The sequence below is a fragment of the Grampus griseus genome (assembly GCF_964374135.1).
Source record: "Grampus griseus genome assembly, chromosome: 7".
In the NCBI taxonomy this organism is placed as follows: Eukaryota; Metazoa; Chordata; class Mammalia; order Artiodactyla; family Delphinidae; genus Grampus; species Grampus griseus.
In genome coordinates, this window is record NC_139001.1 from 100,592,707 (window position 1) to 100,618,710 (window position 26,004).

General features: G+C 34.5%; 1 protein-coding gene across 5 annotated transcripts in view; it reads left to right on the top strand.

Annotated features, from left to right (window-relative positions):
- Positions 1–26,004, top strand: part of DPP10 (dipeptidyl peptidase like 10) — a gene marked incomplete at both ends in the record, with an annotated part of 1,290,793 nt that overhangs the window by 1,224,509 nt on the left and 40,280 nt on the right. For all 5 annotated transcript variants that reach the window (XM_082658735.1, XM_082658736.1, XM_082658734.1 and 2 more), the window contains 6 exons: positions 2,043–2,134; positions 2,546–2,593; positions 5,542–5,663; positions 7,375–7,422; positions 22,267–22,365; positions 22,475–22,544. In XM_082658735.1, the coding sequence (XP_082514861.1) occupies positions 2,043–2,134; positions 2,546–2,593; positions 5,542–5,663; positions 7,375–7,422; positions 22,267–22,365; positions 22,475–22,544 (479 nt within the window). The remainder of the gene's footprint in view (positions 1–2,042; positions 2,135–2,545; positions 2,594–5,541; positions 5,664–7,374; positions 7,423–22,266; positions 22,366–22,474; positions 22,545–26,004) is intronic.

The window sequence follows — 26,004 nt, forward strand, 5'->3', positions numbered from 1 at the left end:
ACCAAAACTACTGAGTGGAAAGTTCATGGAGGAAGAGCTATTCATGTAATGTGTAAGCATCATCCCACTTTTAACTACAGGGAAAAATGTACTTTACAATGAACATATATCAGTTACCTTGTAAACAGCATTGTTAAGGATGGGAAGAAGTGTAATGGTGTGTTTCCTAATATGAAGCATAAGAGGTATCCAATATCACCTATATAATATTTTTGCCAAAAATATTAGCCTAAATTATATCATTTTAAAAAATCAGATAAATCAAAAATACTCTACGTATCAGACCACTGGGCCAAGAGTCTTAAAAATGGTCAGTGTGGACTTCCCTGGCAGTCCAGTGGTTAAGACTCCACCCTTCCAATGAAGGGGGCACGGGTTCAATCCCTAGTCAGGGAAGTTCCGCATGCCACATGCCACAGCAATCCCCGCCCCCAAAATGGTCAATGTTGTAGAACTCAAGAAAAGATAGGATAACTTTTACTTTAAAAGAGACTAAAGAGGTGACAACCCACTGCAATTAGGTAGATATGTAGATAGATAGAAAGATAGATATAGATATATAGATATGGAGATATTTGGGTTACTTAGGGCAGTGTGGAAATTAGAATACATACTATATATTTAGATGATATTAATGTTGTTATTCATAGGTATGATATGCAATTTGCTTATATGAGAAAATACTGTTAATTTTGAGAGATGTATACTGAAATATTTAGAGCTGAAATAGTCTGATGCTTTCAACTTCCTTTCATATGATTTAGCATATGAAGAAAGGGGGAGAGCAAATATTCAAAATGTTAATGTTTGGTGAATCTAGGTAACGGTTTTATGGGTATTCATGTACTATCCATTAACCTTTCTGTAGATTTGAATATTTTCTTAAAAATAAAGGAATTGAATGAGATACAATTTCACACTCATTAGTTTGACAAAAAATTAAATAGTCTGATGACATTAACTGTTGGTGAGGAAGTGGATAAAATGTGGAGCAACAGAAACTCACATTGCTAGTAGATTCTAAATCGGCACAACTTTGGAAAATAATGTCACTATTGAGTTAGGTAGGAGACATTCACCTTTTGACCAAGCAGTCCCATTTATCAGTGTTCATCTCAAGAAAATCCTGTCACACGCACCGGGAGACATTAATAAAACTGTTCATAGACAACTTGTTTTTAAGAGCGAAAATTTGGAAAAACTCAAATGTCAAAAAATAAATAAATTTTACTGTATTCATACATACAATAAAATACCATATATCGGGCTTTCCTGGTGGCGCAGTGGTTGAGAGTCAGCCTGCCGATGCAGGGGACACGGGTTCATCCCCCGGTCCGGGAAGATCCCACATGCCGCGGAGCGGCTGGGCCCGTGAGCCATGGCCGCTGAGCCTGCGCGTCCGCAGCCTGTGCTCCGCAACGGGAGAGGCCACAACAGTGAGAGGCCCGCGTACCGCAAAAAAAACAAAAACAAACAAAAACAAACAAACAAAAAAAACCATATAGCAGTGAAAATAAACTGTGGCTACAAGGGTCAGTGTGATCCCAGAAATAAATTATTGATGATCTCATCAATAGTGATGATATTTAATGATCTCAGAAACAAATTACTGTGTGAAAATAGCAAATCATATAGCAATGCACATCTGTAAATGTTAAAATAATGTAACAGAATCTATTTGGAATGAAGTTTGTTTGAAGTATTTTATTTAAAGCTTTCCAAACTGCATAGCTGTCGATCATTTAGATGAGAGTCTGTACCAAATGCCCAGATGACTTCCTATGTCAACATGATGATGCACACGTAATCCTCACCTGGAGATGTTTTCTGAATGGTTTTCCTACACATAGGAATAAAGGCACCATCTTACCTGCATCTGTGTTTATGCACATGTGGATATATTCTTAAGATTGAAAGTGAGAAACTCAACATTAGCTGAGAACTAAAGAATGAAAAGTAACACAGGCGGTTAGTACTTTTGTGCTGACCAGAGAGATGCTGTTTAAATAAGAAGAAAATCAATATATTCTATTTCTTTGCAGAGTAAAAGTGAGCAAATTACTGTGCGGCATCTGACATCAGGAAACTGGGAAGTGATAAAGATCCTGGCGTACGATGAAACGACGCAAAAAATGTGAGTGGTTTTGGTTCTCTAGTCAGGTTGGAAGTCACTGTCGTCAAATGCAGTCTTTTCTGCTAGATTTATATTTTGCTTACCATGGTCCTAGTCCAAGTAGCCTGGCCATGTAAAAACCTTTTCTTTAAGATTCTCCCTGTACTTCACACAGAGAGATACTTACACAGACAGTTGCACAGACACATGCACACACACACACATGCACACTCAGAGAGATTGAGAGAGATCATGGAAAAGTGTGACAATATTTTAAGAAAAAATATGCGTTTCCCAAATGGATCAAGTCCTGCCGTTAAATAATAGAAGAGCTCTTGCCTGTTCTTTGACAGTTTGAAAATTCAGGTGAAAACTCGGTGTGGCAAAAATTGATTGGTGCCTGATGTTTGTGTTGTTTTCTTTCATGGGCAGTTACTTTCTGAGCACCGAGTCGTCTCCCAGAGGGAGGCAGCTGTACAGGTAAGCAATGAGAGAGGATCTTCCTGCACAGGTAGATTCCTCAGGGGCCATCTACACAACATAATGATGGAATGGAGAAGTCTGAAGTTTCCTTTTTGGTATGGCTAGGAGAGAACCAACTCAGTATGACAAAACCCCACACTCTTGGCCCAGTCCCTCAGCTTTGGACCACTGTGAGCGTAAACAATTGGAACTGAAATGGAGATCATCTTATTCCTCCTTTATTTTTTCCCTCATTTGTTTTTACAGTCTCAAAATGTCTTTTTTTTTTTTTTTTTTTTTTTTGAGGCTTGCTTTTCTCAACTACCCACATCACAGGCATTTACATATTTTCCCCAGTAGGCTTTTCTTTTACTATGCCTCATTTATATTTTCATGGCATTAATGTTGTACACATGTGATGTATTCCCGAACAAAATAAAAGCATTGTGAACATTTAGTAGAGTGGATCAAGTGGCAGTTTCTCTCCCCCACCCCCCATAATGTGTATAATCCATTGATTGTTATTTAAGCAGGAATGGTCCTTGCTTACCTAAATAAAGCAGTGGATGGGGACTATTTTCATCTGTCCAATTTTCCCGGATGAAAAGTTATATTCATAAAAGGGGTTAAGGTCATACCTATTTAGTGTTAAAAATGTCTCTTCACTCAGAAAGCTTTCACCAGGACCTCCCAAGAATGACTTTTATTTTTGTCTGGCAAGCAACTTACAATTATAGACTCATATACACTTTCTAATTTACATTTCACAGATCCATTTTTAAAGTGTCAAAACTGCCATGGCATATTCTCAGTGGAAATTCATCATGTTTGAAGAAGTGTCACCAATGATTCTTACCAAGTAGCCTAGACTTTCCTTTGAGAGTAAAAATGCATGTATCAAGTACCTTAACTCTCTCTAATTCATCCACACACTCTTATTTATGCATAAATTGTTTTAATCTGAAGCGAGCCTCTCCTTTTTATCACATATCCCAATATGTCATCTTCACATTCTTCGTTTTTTTTCTCTTAGAGTCTGGAACACATGTTCTCAATTCTAATGGCTTCCAAAAGAAGAACAGCTGTTTATTTAAAGAGAATGATTCTAATTTTGGTTTAGAGGTCTTGGTTAAAGTACCGGTCGCTTTCTCTTTTTGGTTACCTGAAGCTTATCTTTCTTGAAACTTATACAGTGGTTAATAGTGGCAGTCAAGAACAGTCCTTTAGAGATGTGGAAATACTGGACCAATGTCTTATTCTTCTCATTTTGTAAAACTCTTAACGAAAAATGACGGCGCCAGAAAATTAGGCTTGGCTAAACTCAGCTAGCAGCGCTGCCTCATCCTCTCTCTCCTCCCTCTATTAACCTAAAATGTGATTTGAATCACAGTGGGTTCTTAGATTTGTTTGCTTGTCTTATGTCCCCAGTGACTGAGGCAGAGCAGTACAAAAGTCAATATATCTATGACCTGTACTAGTGCAGAGGGCTGTGTTATAAAGAAAATATAGTACCAATAAATCTCCCTTTAAATGGCTCACCCAGTGCCAGTTTGTTTGACTGTAAGATAATATTAGTGTTTGACCCAGAAAACTCAATCATTGTCTTGTCCAGGCTATACAAATAATAATTGGTTGATTTAATTTATGGGACTAGATGCTTCTGCAGAATCAGAACTGCTAGCGTATTCGGTGTCATTATTTTGTCTCAAAATGTGCTTTTCTCTATTTTAGTAATTCATAATCCAAATAATGAGAAGATACCAACATAATTTTTAGGAAACTTGGATCTGAAAAATTATATGGAAGAGTAGAGAGAGAAAAGGTTTTAAATTCTAGTTATGTCACTAAATAGCTGTGACTAATAGGGACTGGCACACATTCATAGTTTCTGTGGTGATAGTTGTGCAACATTGTGACTGTAATTAATGACACTGAACCATATACTTGAAAAATGGTTAAAATGTTGAATGTTGTTTTACGTATATACCACAATTTAAAAGAAAAAAATGGGTATGATTTGTCATAATGGTGAAACTAGCTAATGTGTTTAAGTGCCTAGTATATTAATCACCTTGACTAGAAAAGGAAAATTTTGGATTATAATGGGCCCAAAATGTTTCAAATGTGAAGCTGTGACTTTGTGAACTATACTATACTATAGTATGTGTTTTGTTCCAAAATGAAATTGAGAATATTTTGTCCAGCCAAGTTTTAAAAAATGTATCATCAACAGTGTTTTCATTTAGAAGCATAGATAATTTACAATTAATCTCTATTTATAAAATAAATGAATCTGTACATGAAATTTAACTTTGGGTTAATATTTCAACCCCTCTAACCTTAAGCACCATTGTTTGTAAAATAAAGAGATGAGTGCTTTTCTCTTTATCTATCTCCTTGATGTCTCAAAGCATGTATAAGCATTAACATTATATATATTATCATACAAAAATAGCTTTTCTTTTCCCAAAATTCAGTGCAACTATTTAGTGGGAAAAATCTGGTACTAATATCAAAATCTAATGTTGAATTTAGGAAATCATGAGCTTTTTATATGTGTGTGACTTGTGAAAACATTAGTTCTTCCAACTAATATTATTGCTGGTGACTTTATGCTTGTCTCTGTGGGTAATTTCTTTTAAGACTTTACAAAGAAATATCTATAAAAATAAGAATAAGTTATATTGCATCCTGTGACAATCAGTTTCTTTGTAAGCATACATACATATTACATTCATATAGGTGTACATAATTTTAATTTTATTACAGAGAAGAAAAATGCATATGTCTTAACATTAGTAATGGGAATTGACTTTGTTTGCATTTTTATGGTAAGTCATAATTTACAAGGAACCTCAGCTGAGTAATTCTGTAGCATCTTTGTTTATGTCAATATTTAAATATAGATACCACACATTCAAGGACCTGGAACAGTAGCATTTCTAACTTTCTTTTTCTTTCCCCAGTGCTTCTACTGAAGGATTATTGAATCGTCAGTGCATTTCATGTAACTTTATGAAAGAACAATGTACATATTTTGGTGCCAGTTTTAGTCCCATGAATCAACATTTCTTATTACTCTGTAAAGGTAATAGATGATTTCTGATAAAATTTATTTTATTCATTTTATTTGATCAGTATCTATTACTATCATTAGTAATGATTACCCTAGCTGTATGATTTGATATTCTTAGTTTATGTAAGTTTTTGTTAAAAAGTTATAAATTAGGGGTTTATTGAGATAGAAATTGTATCCATTACTTTATTTAAAAGATAGAAATTGGGAGTAAGTCAATATGTGCACATACACATGATCAATAAGTGCTGGTTGACATGGACCTTTTAAAAAAGTGAATAAACATATTTACATCAGCAAAGTCAAGCTAGAATAATAAACTAATTTACCTAGACATTAGGAAAAGCAATAGTTCCCTTATTAAAATAATGGCTTGGTTGTTAAAAAATTTAGGATCTATAGAAATTTAATTCCCAGGGTCTGGTCCCCTTCAATTTTGAGAAATTATGTTCACCCCAATTATTTCTTCTATCCGGTAACTATGCTATAGCCTTACATAGTAGTATGGTATCTCTAGGTTATACTGATAGGAATCACTGTCCCTTTAATAGGATACTGTATTTCCCAGAGATGAAATGGGAGATGTCCTCTTATAATGTGATGGATTGAGTGCTACTGCTTCAGCTGGTACCTTACACATTCGTGTTTTAAGACACTATGAGGAAGAGACCAATACTTTTTCTTTTTAGTTATTTTTCTCTTGACATCTGAAATAAAGTAATCAAAAAAGAGAAGTACTTGTTGGATGACACCAGAGAAAAACCATTAGACCCCTAGGCAGAGTTCCTCAGAGAAGTGAAGTTTTAAGATAACATCTTATGGTTACACTTGAATTATCCTGTATATTTGAAATAATTAACAATTCCAGTTAATGTATTTTTAAAATTAATATATAATTAGTTCCAATTTTTAATTTATCTTGTGGGTGAAATATTTTTTTTGCTTTTATTTTAATTTTTTTGAATTTTTGAATTTTATTTTATTTATTTTTTTATACAGCAGTTTCTTATTATCTGTTTTATGAATATTAATGTATACATGTCAATCCCAATCTCCCAATTCATCCCACCACTGCCACCACCCCCACCACTTTCCCCCCTTGGTGTCCATACGTTTGTTCTCTACATCTGTGTCTCTATTTCTGCCCTGCAAACCGGGCTCTAGAGCGCAGCCTCAGTAGTTGTGGTGCACGGGCTTGGTTGCTCCGCGGCATGTGGGATCTTCCCAGACCAGGGCTTGAACCCATATCCCCAGCATTGGCAGGTGGATTCTTAACCACTGTGCCAAAATACTTCTAATATACATGCATTCTTTCTTTCTTGGCTAAGTGGTAAATAGAATTTAATCTTGAATGAGTGGATGAGGGTTCACAGGGTTGTGAATCAACTTTCTGAACATCAGTGATGATTCTATAAAAGACTAGATAAAAAGAGAGTAAAGTGCATAAGATTGGCTAAAACCATAGAACTATAGAAGTATAGGGCCTTTTGGAGAAGGGAGAATTGTAACAATAATCCTGCAAATAGTTTCTTTCCCCGTATATTCTTACTTCTCTGAATAGAATATCCATAGAAAGGAATGAAATCTAATAATCGGGTTTCTGTTTCATTATGTTTTAACTATGAAATGTTATATTTGGAAAAAAGAACTCTATCATGTAATCTTCCAGTAGTAATTACTTAGATGTCTTTAAAATGTTTATACATACATTTCTAAAATCTAGGTCCAGGGGTTCCAGTGGTCAGCCTACATGACACGGACAACCCAGCAAGTAAGTACATGAAGACAACATCATGGTTGGCATTGGTCCTTAGTATTATATTATTTATTCTGACTGTTGTACTCTATAGAGCCTTCTTCAAAGGAGGCCCCAGCCTGAGGAAAGTAGCATAGGCACCATCAACTTGACCTTGTGTGTGTAAGAGAAACATTAAAGCAAATGGTTTGAGCCATGTTGCAATTGGAGTTGGTTCTTATATGCCTGAAATAGGCTATCTACTGTATCTTAATTGAATGAGGACTGATTGATGAGACTCATTTAGATATATTTCAGCCTACTGGCCCCTTATACTCTGGTTCATTCTTTCTTGAGCCTCATATAAATTATTCCTCCAGAGCAACACATTTACTTTTGGGAAAAATTATTCAATTGTCCATCATCTGTTGAGCAAGGACTTACTTTATCAGGCAATATGACAGAGGCTGGGTGTTCATTGCTAGTAAGATGTGGTCAACGTGTTTAAGAACTTTAATAGTAGAGTGTATAAATACAAACATGGCTGAGCTGATCTTAAAAATGAATACCCAGGTTGCTTCCTGCCTCCCTGTTTCCTTCTTTTCATCTATCCTTCTTTTCCTTCTTTCATTTAAAAACTTTATTTAATCAACAAAACTTTATTTAATCAACACTCTCATGCTCTAATGATTTACCATAATCTAGTAAATGAGGCTTATATTTTTTAACACATTTACTCCTCAGAACACCCCCTGATGTTGTTAATTTTGTTATCCTTTTTTAAAGATGAGGGAACTGAGCCACAAAGAGGTTAACAAACTTGGCTAGAGTCACTCTAATATAACAGGTGGCAGCGCCAAGAATCAAATAAGATCGTCTGACCCCAGAATAGGGTTTATTATCACTACCATACAATGGTAGCTCATTCTACTGTGTTTTTGTCTGTCTCATCACATACTTAGGTTTAAGTAGTAGTCTTACTTAAATGCTTTGACTTAAAGGAGAGACAGGCATAAAAGTAAAATGTTGAATGACAAATATCATTTTTAGAGGACACAGAAAGACCTTTTAGACTCTTCAAATACCACCATATGGAGACTTCCTGCCTTTTCTAGAGAAAGACAAAACTTCTAAATAGTTAATGGAGTTCTGTGTGGTTGGAAATCAGTTAGCACATCTTTTAGTTTCTACTTAGTGTAAATCCTAAAGCGGTTATGGTAAGCAAATTAAATCTGTTGAATATTAACACTAACGGCAACAATAATGATAACAAATACAGTTTATTTGATAAAATAGAAAGAAGGTTGAATTTCACAGATAGAAAAATTAGTGTATAAAGTGAGTCCACCACATACCTTTTGTGGATATAATCTCATAGAATCAATTTCCTTGTAAAAAAAAATAGCAAATGAAATTTCTGTGAGGATGAGATACATTTGCAACATAGACACTCAATAAACAGCAACTATTTGTGTTACATTGCATATTCTGCCAAAATGATATATTTTTTTAAATCCCCAACCTGACTTTAATTAATTTTATTCTACTGTTAAAAGGCAATGTTGTTTTCTAATAACTTTTGTTTCAAATCATGACACACTTTCCTCTGAGGGAAACCTTTCTGATTTTCTCATTTATAAGTGAATTCTGATAGTCTCAGGATCAAGAAAAACAAAAAGGGACTGTGAACAGTGATCAGGTGCTTAATTTTATTTTCAAAAGACAATTATTTATTGAGATAAAATTTACATTTGATTGCAAGTAAATCTTTGGGTTAATGGATCTTTGGGTTAATGGATCTTCAGTTTAATATTCATTAAACTAATGAATCAGTCATAACTCATTTTGGGGCCACACGAAGCAGAATAAAGCATGAAAAGTATATTGAAAAATGAAAATATTTAACAAACATGGAAAACCTTTAAACCACCAGTTATCAAAGAAATGCAAAGTAAAACACTGCCAAGTAATTTTTCCTAACAAATTAATAACATCAAAAAATTTACATTGCTAATGAGGATATAATGAGGCTCTCATAAATTGCTGGTAGAAATATAAATTACAGCAAATCTTTTGGAAAAAAATAACCATAAGCGTTAAATCTTTTATATCTATTTACCCAATATTTTTCCTTTTAATAGTTTATACTAAAGAGATATTTAATTATAATGTGATGGATTGAGTGCTACTGCTTCAGCTAGTACCTTACACATTTGTGTTTTAAGACACCATGAGGAAGAGACCAATACTTTTTCTTTTTAGCTATTTTTCTGTTGACATCTGAAATAAAGTAATCAAAAAAGAGAGAAAATTATAACCATGCTACTGATGGTAGTGAAAAAACATAATAAAAATAATAAAAGGGGTGATTTGTAAATAAACTTTAATGGAATACTGATTGGTGCCCTGAATATCTTCCATTTGTCTTTTCAGAGCCACTTTTAACTGTTTTTCTCTCCCATGGCCTCTACCCCAGCAGGAGTTTGTACTAATGACTTAAGTTCTGCTGCCATTTGGCTGCCAATTGGATCCAGCTAAAATGAATCCTATAGGTGACTGAAGAGAGGCAGAAAAGTGACTTTGGAGTCTATTTCTCCAGTGCTATCCCTGTGCAGTCACCCAAGTTGCTCTGACGCTTGGGTGAAGGTCACTGTGGATCTTTCATTCAACCAACTCCAAGTAACTGCTCTCTCCTCTTGACCTGCTGGCCTAGCCTTTGTCATAAGCCCTGGGTTATGGTACTACCCCTTATGACCTCCCTGCCCTTTGTCCTATATTTGTAAATCCTCCTTTATTAAAATTTCATCAAATTGTTCTAATAGAGTTGCCACTAGTTCCCCACTAGGATTAAAAATAAAAATACACTTTTAAAAGTCAATTCTTCAAAACTGTTTAAGCTATAGTTCTAAGTGTTTAAGGAGTTCAAATATTTATGCCACTTAAACAAAATTATTTGAAAATGCATATTAAAATTCCAGAAGACAATATTTGAAAACAGTAAAAGTCTTGTATTTGCCTGGCAGCCTTTCAGATGATTTTTTGTTCTTTCTTCTTAAATATTTTCCTAATGTTCTACAATGAACATATATTACCTTTATAATGAAAAAGAAACCCTTCATTAAAATGTTCAGTGACGAGATTGGTTCGAGATGGCAGAGTAGAAGGACATGCTCTCACTCCCTCTTTCGAAAACACCAGAATCACAACTAACTGCTGAACAATCATTGACAGGAAGACACTGGAACTCATGAAAAAAGATACCCCACATGCAAAGACAAAGGAGAAGCCTCAGTGAGATGGTAGGAGGGGCGCAATCACAATAAAATCAAATCCCATAACTGCTGGGTAGGTGACTCACAAACTGGAGAACACTTACACCACAGAAGTCCACCTACTGTAGTGAAGGTTCTGAGCCCCACGTCAGGCTTCCCAACTTGGGGGTCCGGCAACGAGAGGAGGAATTCCTAGAGAATCAGACTTTGAAGCCTAGCAGGATTTGATTGCAGGACTTCAACAGGACTGGGGGAAACAGAGACTCCACTCTTGGAGGGCACACACAAAGTACTGTGTGCATCAGCACCCAGAGGAAGGAGCAGTGACCCCATAGGAGACTGAACCAGACCTACCTGCTAGTGTTGGAGGGTCTCCTGAAGAGGCAGGGGGTGGCTGTGCCTCACTGCGAGGACAAAGACACTGGCAGCAGAAGTTCTGGGAAGTACTCCTTGGCGTGAGCCCTCCGGGAGTCCACCATTAGCTCCACCAAACAGCCCAGCTAGGCTCCAGTGTTGGGTCACCTCAGGCCAAACAACCAACAGGGAGGGAACCCAGCCCCACCCATCAGCAGACAAGTGGATTAAAGTTTTACTGAGCTCTGCCCACCAGAGCAACAGCCAGCTCTACCCACCACCAGTCTCTGCCATGAGGAAACTTGCACAAGCCTCATAGATAGCCTCATCCACCAGAGGGCAGACAGCAGAATCAAGAAGAATTACAGTCCTGCAGCCTGTGGAACAAAAACCACATTTACAGAAAGACAAGATGGAAAGTCAGAGGGCTATGTACCAGATGAAGGAACAAGATAAAACCCCAGAAAAACAACTGAATGAAATGGAGATAGGCAATCTTCCGGAAAAAAAATTCAGAATAATGATACTGAAGATGATCCAGGACCTTGGAAAAAGAATGGAGGCAAAGATCTAGAAGATGCAAGAAATGTTTAACAAACACCTAGAAGAATTAAAGAACAAAAAAACAGAGATGAACAATAAAATAACTGAAACGAAAACTACACTAGAAGGAATCAATAGAAGAATAACTGAGGCAGAAGAACACATAAGTAACCTGGAAGACAGAATGGTAGAATTCACTGCCATGGAACAGAATAAAGAAAAAAGAATGAAAAGAAATGAAGACAGCCTAAGAGACCTCTGGGACAACATTGAACACAACAACATTCACGTTATAGGGGTCCCAGAAGGAGAAGAGAGAAAGGACCCGAGAAAATATTTGAAGAGATTATAGTCAAAAACTTCCCTAAAATGGAAGAGGAAATAGCCACCCAAGTCCAGGAAGTGCAGAGAGTCCCATACAGGACAAATCCAAGGAGAAACACACTGAGACACACTGTAATCAAATTGGCAAAACTTAAAGACAAAGAAAAATTATTGAAAGCAGCAACGGAAAAATGACAAATAAAATACAAGGGAACTCTGATAAGGTTAACAGCTGATTTCTCAGCAGAAACTCTACAAGCCAGAAGGGAGTGGCATGATATGCTTAAAGTGAGGAAAGGAAAGAAACTACAACCAAGATTACTCTACAGAGCAAGGACCTCATCCAGATTCGAAGGAGAAATCAAAAGCTTTACAGACAAGCAAAAACTAAGAGAATTCAGCACCACCAAACCAACTCTACAACAAATGCTAAAGGAACTTCTCTAAGTGGAAATACAAGAGAAGAAAAGGACCTACAAAAACAAACCGGAAACAATTAAGAAAATGGTCATAGGAACATACATATCGATAATTACCTTAAACCTGAACGGATTAAATGCTCCAACCAAAAGACACAGGCTTGCTGAATGGATAGAGAAACAAGACCCATATATATGCTGTCTACAAGAGACCCACTTCAGACCTAGGGACACATACAGACTGAAACTGAGGGGATGGAAAAAGATATTCCATGCAAATTGAAATCAAAAGAAAGCTGGAGTAGCAATACTCATATCAGATAAGATAGACTTTAAAATAAAGAATGTTAAAAGAGACAAAGAAGGACACTACATAATGATCAAGGGATCAATCCAAGAAGAAGATATAACGATTATAAATATATATGCACCCGGGCTTCCCTGGTGGTGCAGTGGTTGAGAGTCTGCCTGCAGATGCAAGGGACACAGGTTCGTGCCCCGGTCCGGGAAGATCCCACATGCCACGGAGAGGCTGGGCCCATGAGCCATGGCCGCTGAGCCTGTGCGTCTGGAGCCTGTGCTCCACAATGGGAGAGGCCACAACAGTGAGAGGCCTGCGTACCACAGCAAAAAAAAAAAAAAAAAAAAAATATATATATATATATATATATATATATATATATATATATATACACACACACACACCCAACACAGGAGCACCTCAATACATAAGGCAATGGCTAACAGCTCTAAAAGAGGAAATCGACAGTAACACAATAATAGTGGGGGATTTTAACACCTCACTTACACCAATGGACAGATCATTCAAACAGAAAATTAATAAGGAAACACAAGCTTTAAATGACACAATAGACCAGATAGATTTAATTGATATTTCTAGGACATTCCATCCAAAAACAGCAGATTTCACTTTCTCTCAAGTGTGCACGGAACATTCTCCAGGATAGATCATATCTTGGGCCACAAATCAAGCCTCAATAAATTTAAGAAAATTGAAATCATATCAAGCATCTTTTCTGACCACAACGCTATCAGGTTAGAAATCAATTACAGGGAAGAAAACGTAAAAAAAAACACATGGAGGCTAAACAATACGTTACTAACTAACCAAGAGATCTTTGAAGAAATCAAAGAGGAAATCAAAAAATACCTAGAGACAAATGACAGTGAAAACACGATGATCCAAAACCTATGGATGCAGCAAAAGCAGTTCTAAGGCGGAAGTTTATAGCTATACAAGCCTACCTCAAGAAACAAGAAAAATCTCAATTAAACAATCTAACATTACACCTAAAGGAACTAGAGAAAGAAGAAAAAACAAAACCCAAAGTTAGCAGAAGGAAAGAAATCATAAAGAACAGAGCAGAAATGAATGAAATAGAAACAAAGACAACAATAGCAAAGATCAATAAAACTAAAAGCTGGTTCTTTGAGAAAAAAATCTAAATTGATAAACCATTAGCCAGACTCATCAAGAAAAAGAGGAAGAGGACTTAAATCAATAAAATTAGAAATGAAAAAGGAGAAGTTACAACAGACACCACAGAAATACAAAGGATCCCAGGGGACTACTACAAGCAACTCTATGGCAATAAAATGGACAACCTGGAAGAAATGGACGAATTCTTAGAAAGATATACCCTTCCAAGACTGACCCAGGAGGAAATAGAAAATATGAACAGACAAATCACAAGTAATGAAATTGAAACTGTGATTAAAAAATCTTCCCACACACAAAAGTCCGGGACCAGATGGCTTCACAGGCGAATTCTATCAAACATTTAGAGAAGAGCTAACACCCACCCTTCTCAAACTTTTCCAAAAAATTGCAGAGGATGGAACACTCCCAATCTCATGGTGAGGCCACCATCACCCTGATACCAAAACCAGACAAAGATACTACAAAAAAAGAAAATTACAGACCAATATCACTGATGAATACAGATGCAAAAATCCTCAACAATATACTAGCAAACAGAATCCAACAACACATTAAAAGGATCATACACCATGTTCAAGTGGGATTTATCCAAGGGATGCAAGGATTCTTCAATATACGCAAATCAATCAGTGTGATACACCATATTAACAAATTGAAGAATAAAAACCATATGACCATCTCAATAGATGCAGAAAAGGCTTTTGACAAAATTCAACACCCATTTATGATAAAAACTCTCCAGAAAGTGGGCATAGAGGGAACTTACCTCAACATAATAAAGGCCATATATGACAAACCCACAGCAAACATCATTCTCAATGGTGAAAAACTGAAAGCATTTCCTCTAAGATCAGGAACAAGACAAGGATGTCCAATCTCACCACCATTATTCAACATAGTTTTGGAAGTCCTACCCATGGCAGTCAGAGAAGAAAAAGAAATAAAAGGAATACAAACTGGAAAAGAAGCAGTAAAATTGTCAGTGTTTGCAGATGACATGATACTATACATGGAGAATCCTAAAGATGCCACCAGAAAACTGCTAGAGCTAATCAATGAATTTGGTAAAGTAGCAGGATACAAAATTAATGCACGGAAATCTATACACTAATGATGAAAAATCTGAAAGAGAAATTAAGGAAACACTCCCATTTACCATTGCAACAAAAAGAATAAAATACCTAGGAATAAACCCACCTAGGGAGACAAAAGACCTGTAATCAGAATACTAAGACACTGATGAAATAAATTAAAGGTGATACCAACAGATGGATAGATATACCATGTTCTTGGATTGGGAGAATCAATACTGTGGAAATGACTATACTACCTAAAGCAATCTACAGGTTCAATGCAATCCCTATCAAATTACCGATGGCATTTTTTACAGAACTAGAACAGAAAATCTTAAAATTTGTATGGAGACACAAAAGACCCCGAATAGCCAAAGCAGTCTTGAGGGAAAAAAACAGAGCTGTAGGAATCAGACTCCCTGACTTCAGACTGTACTACAAAGCTACAATAATCAAGACAATATGGTACTGGCACAAAAACAGAAATATAGATCAATGGAACAGGAAAGAAGGCCCAGAGATAAACCCACGCACCTATGGTCAACTAATCTATGACAAAGGAGGCAACGATATACAATGGAGAAGAGACAGTTTCTTCAACAAGTGGCACTGGGAAAACTGGACAGCTACATGTAAAAGAATAAAATAGAACACTCCCTAACACCATACACAAAAGTAAACTCATAATGTATTAGAGACCTAAATATAAGACCGGACACCGTAAAACTCTAAGAGGAAAACATAGGAAGAACACTCTGACATAAATCACAGCAAGATCTTTTTTGATCCATCTCCTAGAGTAATGGAAATAAAAACAAAAATAAATAAATGGGACCTAATGAAACTTAAAAGCTTTTGCATAGCAAAGGAAACCATAAACTAGATGAAAAGACAACCCTCAGTATGGGAAAAAACATTTGCAAATGAATCAATGAATAAAGGATTAATCTCCAAAATATATAAACAGCTCATGCAGCTCAGTATTAAAGAAACAGTCAACCCAACCCAAAAAGGGCAGAAGACCTAAATAGACATTTCTCCAAAGAAGACATACAGCTGGCCAACAGACACATGAAAAGCTGCTCAACATCATCATTGTTAGAGAAATGCAAATCAAAACTACAATGAGGTATCACCTCACACTGGTTAGAATGGGTATCATCAGAAAATCTACAAACAACAAATGCTGGAGAGGGTTTCGAGAAAAGGGAACCCTCTTGCAATCTTGGTGGGAATGTAAATTGATACAGCCACTATGGAGAACAGTATGGAGGTTCCTTAAAAAACTAAAAATAGAATTACCATATGACCCAGCAATCCCACTACTGGGCATATACCCAGAGGAAACTATAATTCAAAAAGACACATGCACCCCAATGTTCATTGCAGCCCTATTTACAATAGCCAGGTCATGGAAGCCACCTAAATGTACATCGACAGTTGAATGGATAAAGAAGATTTGGTACATATATACAATGGAATATTACTGAGCCATAAAAAGGAACAAAATTGGGTCGTTTGTAGAGACGTGGATGCATCTAGAGACTTTCATACAGAGTGAAGTAAGTCAGAAAGAGAAAAACAAATATCGTGTATTAACGCATATATGTGGAACCTAGGAATTTATACAGATGAACCGGTTTGCAGAGCAGAAATTGAGACACAGAAGTAGAAAAAAAACGTATGGACACCAAGGGGGGAAAGCAGCCGGAGTTCGGGGTGGTGGTGTGATGAATTGGGAAATTGGGACTGACATGTATATACTGATGTGTATAAAATATATGACTAATAAGAACCTGCTGTATAAAAAAATAAATAAAATTAAATAAAAATAAATGTTCAGTGACTAGGAAATGATATATATATGTAAAATTTTGCTTAGTATTTCAAAGTTTTTTGTCTCATTGCTATCTTTCCTTTTCCTCTTTTTATATTTTCATTTTTTTCTTTTTCCTTATGTGTATATGATTTCTTTTGCTTTAATTCATTTTTCGTCTCTTCCCTTTCTTCCTTTCTCTCCATTGCATCTCCTTCTCATCTCTCCTTATACTTCCTCTCTAATATTTTCTCATCTCTCCCTTTCTTCCTTCTTCCTAATTTTCTGTTCTCATTTTAATCCTCTTTTCCTCCTCAATCGTACAATTAAAATCATGTCTTAATACTACCTTGTCTTCATAATGTTTCACAAAAAACTATGATTGAAACATATTTTCTGAATTTATCATGAAAAAAACTCTGTGTGCTTTTGAAAATGGTGTATTTTCTTCTGTATTTTTTTTCCTTAAATATAATTTTATTTCTCTGTGACCATGGGTTGATTTTTTTTTTTACCATGAGCAAATGAATATCTTTGATTTAGAAGTAAAAAAATTTCAACTACCTCTTATCTCATGTAATTTATTTTTTCCCATTCATTTTTGATAATGAAGAGAAGCCATGAGAAATTATTAGTATATTACTCTCATATCGCTGCCTCTAGCTGTATTTATTCATTCATTTATTTAGTTAGCTAGTCACTGTAATACAATAAACTGTTGTCCACTTATAAAAATATTTATCCAACAAGATGCTCTCTAGTAAGGTATAAAGGTAAAAGTTTAATGGGCTTTAGTCTCTAAAAATTGCTGCCTATGTCATTAACAAATATCAGGTGATATTGGTTTCTAAATACAAAAAGAATGCTTTTATCCACAATTAAGTTCATTAAGTGCATTTTTATGACAAGTCTTACATTATAAATGCTGAATCTTTAATGAAAGTGTATAAAGTTGAATTATTCACATTTTAAATTTTATAATTGAATATTTGCTATAGATTCTTTGAAAATATGCTATTATTTAAATAATCTGAAATTTCTTGTATCAGGGAGATAGAAGAAATCTGTGAGAACATCTAATTTCCCAAATTTGTATTATAGAGGACGACACTTATTTATAAGACAGGTGGTTTGGTGTGCCTGAAATCACACAGATTCACAGTCCAAAGCAAGAATCAGAAAATTTAATGGTTATAATAGAATACGATAATTTTTCTGGTAGAAGTGGACACAGTTCAAAAAAAGAGGAAGTCAGTGGAAAGCATTTCTGGAAGAAAGAATGTGAATACACAATCATGAGGAATGAAACTATTTATACTTGCAAGATAAAAGTTGTTCCATGTGGCTGGAACAAAACATTTAAGATAAATCAAAGGTATAGGCTATAGGGCAGGCTGAAGCCAGATCATAAAAGCCTTATATTTCATCCTAAGGAGTTTGTAATTAACAATAAAGTGTCAATGATAAACCATTGACAATTAAAATAATATTCTTATTCTGGCCATGGAGTACCTGAAAGTAGACATGGCCTCTTGGCAAAAAGAAAGAAAAGAAAAGTGAAACAGAAAATAAAAGAATTTTTTTTTCAAAAATAACTGGATAAAATACATGAAACAACACTTTTCAAGCATGGGGCAAGAGTCACGATAGGCCTCTGATCCCTGAAAGAAGGGAAAAAAGTCAGGTGAATGTTGTAATTGTCCTGGCTCTCTGGCTAGAATTATTTTTTGAATTCTAGGGTAAAGAGGAACAATTAAATAAGTGTATAAGGGTATCTCAGAGTCACAGTTGAGACAGAAATTGGTGTTCAGAAGGGTTGAAGATTCTGGAATGTTGGGAAGGTGGACAACACTGGAGCACAAGAAGAGACAGAGAAAGAGGACACCAGGAATCTGCATAGGGTTACAAGGGATCATCTTGCATCTGTTGCTGAAAATACCTAGCTGAACATACATAGGAAGATAGTCTGAGCCTGGGAAAAGCCAGAGCTCACACAGTGCTGGAATATATTAAAGTTCCAAACAGTCAGAACACTGGAATGTTTAGGAGAGATCCCAGAAGAGTCATGCCTTAGTATTAGAGCTTAACAAGTCATAGAGCAAAGGTCATTCAAACTCACACTAAATAAAATATTTTTTAAAGCTTTCAAATAATTAAGCTGGGGCTTCGCTGGTGGCGCAGTGGTTGAGAGTCCGCCTGCCGATGCAGGGGATGCGGGTTCGTGCCCCTGTTCGGGAATATCCCACATGCCGTGGAGCGGCTGGGCCCGTGAGCCATGGCCGCTGAGCCTGCGTGTCTGGAGCCTGTGCTCCGCAACGGGAGAGGCCACAACAGTGAGAGGCACGCGTACCGCAAAAAAGAAAAAAAAAGCTGACCTGCAAATAGCTTAAACATCTGCTATAACACAGTCCAACAATTAATAAAAGGACAGAATGATGTCCAGAACTCAACAATGTAAACATCACAGTGATTAGAATCCAATAAAACATTACTGGCTACATATAGAAGCTAGAAAATATGACTCATAACTAGGAAAAGAAAGCCAGTGAATTGAGACAGATTCAGATATGATGGAAATTATGGAGCCCACTGACAAATACAATAAATTGGCTATTATAAATATGCTAAAATATATCAAGAAAAAATGAATGTAGTGATAAATAGAATATATTTTAAGAACTTAAAATATGTGAAATTAAAACTTCTCTGAAAAATACTAAAAGCAAATTAGACACTGCAGAAGAAATATTAGTGAACTTGAAACATTATCTATAGACACTTCCAGATGCAGAGAAAACTAATGAAAGAAATGAACAGAGCCTAAGATAGTTTAGGTCAATATCCATATCTATAATATTTTAAATTAAAGTTGAAATGGAAAAAATATTTGATGAAATAATGGCCAAATCCAAATCTGATGAAAAATATAAAGTTGCTCAACAACCCTCAAGCAGGATACAAAAATAAAAAGACATTTACTTCCACACATTACATACATAGTAAGAAAGCCAAGAGTGACTGCAGGCTTCTCATCAGAAAAAAGCAATGGAGAAAAATCTTTAGAATACTGATGGGAAGCAAAACAATACAAAACTATCAACATAGAATAACAAACTTAGAAAATATCCTTCAAAAGTAAATCCAAAATAAAGAATCGAGAAAAAAGAAACAAGAAGGTGTTGCCATCAGACATGCATCTTTAAATAACACAAAGATCAAAGAAGAATTTAGGAAAATAATTGGAAAATATTTTGAGCCAAGTGAAAACACAACTAATCTAAATTTAGGGATACCTAACATTGTGATTAGAAATACGTTTATGTCTCTAAATTCTTACTTTATAAAAAAGGAAATCTTTAAAATCAGTCATCTAAGATTCCACCTTAAGAAACTAGAAAAAAAGAGCAAATTAATCCAAAGTAAGTTGAAGGAAGGAAATTATAAAGATAAGAATAGAAATAAATGATATAGAAAATGGACTGGCAGTAGAGAAAAGCATATTAAAAACCAAAATTATTTTCTTAGAAAACATAAATAAAATTGATAAAGTTCTAGATAGAGCCTTAAAAGAAAAAGTACACTGTCATTTTCATTAATGAAATAGATGATGTTAATAACAGGTTCTACAAACATTGTAATGCCAGTAATGGAATATTATAAGTAATTTTAGGGCAGCAAATTTGACATCTTAGATAAAATGGGTAAATTTCTTAAAAGAAAAATTGCTAAACATTCAAACAGGAAGATATACAATATATAAATATCCCATTATCTACTAAAAGTTTTAATTCATAGTTAATACTCTTCCCACAAAGTAAATTCCAGTTCCAGTAGCTTCACTGGTGCGTTCTGTTCAACATTTAATATATTAATACCAAGTTCACATATGCTCTCAGAAAATATAAGGCCAGCATCAACCAGATTCCAAATTCAATATAGACATAATAAGGACAAAAAAATCAATTTTTCACATGAATATTGATGCAAAATTCCTTAACTAAATAGTAGCAAGAAAAATCCAGCAATTTATAAAAGGGTAATATATTATGACTATGTGGGGTTTACCTGAGGAATCCATGATTGCTATGATATTCAATAATTAATCAATGCAACTTACTATGTTATACTGTCAACTTAACACCTCAAGGGATTTATAAAAAATATTTGATTAAAAATGAAAAACAACAATAATAATAAAGTAGTAATAATAACTGGGCCAGAAGAAAAAAAATGATTTAACTTGATGAATGGTATGTACAAAAATACTACAACTGACATCATACTTAATGTTGAAGACAATGCATTTCCCCCAAAACTGGGAAAAAGTAAAAATGTCTGCTCTCACCACCTCTTTGCAACATTGTATTAGAAGACTTAGTGAAATGAGGCAAGAAAAAGACATATAGGTAAAAAAAATTGCCTTTATTTGCAGAAGATATAAATAAAACAGAACCAAATAAACAAAAAAAAAATGGAATCCACACACACTCATAATACTATTAGAAATAATGAGTGAATTTATCAGGGTTATTACAATTATAGGTTAATATACAAAAATCAACTATTTTATATACTATAAGGCAAGGCAAAATTTAAAAATAGTTAAAAATAACTACTTAAAGTAACATCTGAAACTATGTACTATATACTGTAGTATACTATATACATCTAATAGAAATGTGTCAGTCTGCTAAAATGAAAGCAAACATTTCTGGAAGAAATTAAAGACTCAAATGGATATATACATGCATACATATTTATGGATTAGAAAGTTCACTATTTTTAGTATATAAAAATCCCCAATAAATCTATATTTTTAATATAGCAGTCAAAATTCCAGCAAGTTACTGATGTTTCTCTCCCTTCATGTTTTGCCAGTTTTCTCTCTCTCTTTTTTTTTTGGTTTTTATAAAAAAAAACATTTTAATATTTTCTATTGCTATATTGTTGAATTCATTAATCTTTTCTTCTGCAGTATCTAACATGTTGTTAATCCTATCCAGTATTTTTTCATCTTAGATTTTATAGCTTTCATGTATATCAAATTTTTCAGTTCTTATTTTTAGAATTTTAACTTGTTTGTTTTTAAAATGTCTTTCATCTTTCTCCTTAATATCCTCAGGCTTTTTTAAAACTTAACACATGGAATGTAATTATAATCTCTGTTTTAATGTCATTATCTATTATATGCATCTGTGTCATTTCTGGGTTCTTTCTATTGAATAAAATTTGTACTCATCATGGGTGATATTTTCCTGATTTTTTGCATGCTTGGTAACTTTGTATTAGAATTCAGGCATTGTGAATTTTAAATCATTGGGTGCTACATAATTTTGTATTATTTAAAATATATTCTTAAGCATAACATTAACATGATCAGATTTACATTTTGAAAACGTAAATGCTAATTCCAAGTATAAGGGGCAACTGGAGACAATTTCACTGGAATAAAGAAGCTTAGTTAGAAAACTTGTAATAATCCAGAAGAGAATTTATGAGAGAGTAATCGGTGACTAGCACAGTGCCTGTCAAATGGTAATGATGGATAATTATTTGTGTTACACTGTTTCTTAATCAACACATAGAGATTATTTACACTATCCTTTTTGACTTACAGGATATTTTATATTGGAAAGCAATTCTATGCTGAAGGAAGCTATCCTGAAGAAGAAGAGAGTAAAGTCAGAAATTAAAACGCTTCATATTGATGACTATGGTAAAGTTTTGTGCATGCTATGTTATTCAAAAAAAAAACTTTCTCTGCACCTTATAGTTTTACATATAAATGACTCTCCATCTTTAATATTTTGCTCTTTCTTTAAAAGAACTTCCTTTACAGTTGTCCTTTCCCAAAGATTTTACGGACCGAAACCAGTATGCTCTTCTGTTAATAATGTAAGTATTTTATTTGTTTTTGAAATAAAGGAACCTAAAGAGTTTAGAATTTTTCTTATGTCTCACATGGCAGTATTCTGATTAAAAAACAACAGAAGAAGTCCTATATGTGTAGATAACTGGGACAGCTGTCAGTTGTATGAGTTCCTCAAGGACACCACCACTAAATAATATGGAAGGGTGTGTAATTGCTTGTGCTTCTTGCATCCCAATTTGCACTCAATGTTACTCCTGGGAATAATGACACATATAGTTTGGTTTATGGATGTCTGCTTAGCAATTACTCAAGCTCTATGCTCCCTTTGTTTTCTTTCTTTCTTTCTTTCTTCCTTTGTGATATATTTGTCATATCAAAATTATACTAGATTTGTAAAAGCCATTTTTTTTAATTGTGGTGAGAGCACTTAACATGAGATCTACCCTCTGGACAAAATTTTAGGAATACAATACAGTGTTGTTAACTACACGCACAGTGCTGTCTAGCAGATCTCTAGAACTTATTCATCTTGCATGACTGAAACTTTATACCCATTGAAAAACAACTCCCCATCCCTCCTCCCTCCAGCCCCTGGCAACCACCATTCTACTCTCTGCTTCTATGAATCTGACTATTTTAGATGCCTCATGTAAGTGGAATCATGCAGTATTTGCCCTTCTGTGACTGGTTGTTTCACTTAGCATGATGTTTTTAAAGTACATCCATGTTTTCACAGGTAAGCCTTATGTTTTCTATTAGTCCTTGATGCAGCATTGAGGAAACATTTATTTCCATTGTTGAAAAAATTTGTTATATTTATATTACTCTTACCAGTTTTCCTTCCTGGATTTAAGGTCAGCAGGAGGCCACTCCTGCCCTCAGAAAAACCTGACTCTTAGGTTTTTCCAACTTGGAATTGAATTCATTCATACTTTCTATGAGATTATATTGTGACTATATACTACTGGGCACAGAGGCCTCTAACATCTATTGGTTAACTAACTTGATATTGATGTAGAATTGTATTCTTGAGAGTTATTAGTTATTTTCCTTATTAAGAACACAGCCAACATATTGCTATGACTGTGCTTAAAATTGTCTACAATTGTTCAGACCCTTTTTGGAGGAGTAGAATAGAAAATAACATTACTTGTTATGACTATTGAATGTGGACAGTAAGTATTCAGTCTGCGGAATCCAACTGCCTGGCTTCAAATTCCAGTTTTGTCATTTGCTAACAGTGTGTCCTTGAACAAGTTACATAACCTCTTGTGAGGTTCAGCTTTTCCAAATATAAAATGAGCATTATAATCCAGCCTATGTTTTAAGGCTGCTTTTTAGATTAAATGAAATAACATATAAAATGCCTAGCACATTTGAGTCTTATAATTATTGTGATTATAATTCATTCTTTTTTATATAGATTGCATTGATTTAGATCTTTTGATAAATAGAAGCAATTTGTCATTTCATTTTAATAAGCCAAATAATACAGAAAATACAATACTTAATATTTTCACTCACTCCAGTGTTTATTCCTAACTCTAATACCTTGAGCTATCTTTGTTTCTTATGCCAGGACCTTTCTCCTTTGTCCCTAATAGCCAGAGGCTCTGAAATTTCTTGGTATCTTCCTGAGGAAGTTCTTATTTGCTCTTTTCTTATCTTAACTCCTTCTCCTGTATCTTCTCTTTCACTTAGTTGTCTTTAGTGCTTTTTTTTTAATCGAAGTACAATAAATTTTAATTGATTTACAATGTTTCAGGTATACAGCAAAGTGATTCAGTTAATCTATTATAAATATACTTAATCTATTTTATATATTATATATATATTTTATACATAGTGTATATATGTTTATCCCAAACTCCTAATTTATCCGTCCTCCCCCATTTCCCCTTTGGTAACCATAAGTTTGTTTTCTATGTCTGTGAGTCTATTTCTGTTTTGTAAATAAGTTCATTTTTATCATTTTTTAAGATTCCATGTATAAGTGATAGGGTATGATATTTGTCTTTCTCTGTCTGACTTCATTTAGTATGATAATCTTTAGGTCCATCCATGTTGTTGCACACGGCATTATTTCATTCATTTTTGTGACTGAGTATTCAATTCCTATTTGAACTGTATGTGTGATTTATTGGGGAAATATCTCAGGCACTAAAATGAGAAAAGACTGAAAATAAAATTCTCAACCTCGTGTTCTCTCTCAGTCATATCTCTTTTTGGGAAAAGGGATTGTTCTTTTTATTCACTGAGAAATGAGGCTTCTCAGGGAAAGGAACTCTACAAGGCATCCTTCCTTGAAGCATGACTTACATATGCAGTTGGATGTGTAGACAGTTCTTCCCATTCACATATCCACTGGCTCCACAGTGCGTCAAACTTTGGGGGAAAAAGTAGACAAGAGTTCACATTTTCTCTCGGTAGCCTTGAGTCAGAGAAGCCAACTGGCTTGTCCTGCCATCAGATTTGTGCTTTGGTCTGGGTGATTTTTAGTTCATAAGAAGAATATAAGGAATTGCACAACACTCAACTCTCTTATTAGAAAGGAATAGTCAAGTGTTTTTTAGAGGCGTGAGAGGAGAGTAAAGGTACTGGCTTAGGAGTCAGGTAGGCCTGGGTTCAAATCTCAGCTCAAAGATTTACCAGTACATTGCTTAATTTTCCTAAGCTTCAGTTTCCTTATAAATAAATTGAAGACAAAAACATGGACTAATATATATAAACATGTCACCATAGTGTCTAGAAGAGCATAAACATTTGCAGTTGGTGTTTAATAAATTGTAACCATAAACATAGTTATTATTAGAAGTAGTAGTCATTTTAATGTTTAAAAGTATCAATATAAACATTTAATAATATATTTTAGCATCCATAAAATTATTTAATAGACATTACTAAAGCAGATAAAATAATATAGTTAGGCCTATAGAGTTTAATTTGCCACTTTTTTGTTGAAAAGAAGAATAAAAGTATTAATTCATTAGTTTTCATTTGTTTTTATATGCTGATTATACTAAATATTAATTTAATTTATCCAAATTCCTTGATTTTTAGAGGTAAATTCTCAGAAGTTTCACAGAATATGACTTACAAAGCCAAACAGGATTTTTTTCTTTTTTGATTCTATATTTATAAAATGATTGATTGCTTTAAGCTACATGATCATTCCTAAAATATTTATGCTTGGAAACCCATATAGGTCAGAATGGCTTAAGTGTAAAGTGTCTTTTACCTGTTTTTTAGAAGGTTTATAATTTAAGGGTATTTTTTTTCTTAAGTACTGTGTTCAGTTATAAGTGGACTCCACACTCAAAAAAAGAAAATAATTGTCTTTTTTTCCCTAAATGGACAATTTGACAGTGAAGAATAGTAAATAAACTAATATCTAAATGAGGCTAAGAGAGGATTTAGTGATTTTGTTGTCACTACTTTATTGCTATTCTGTGCAGTGCATCTAGTACCTGACAGGCTGTGAGT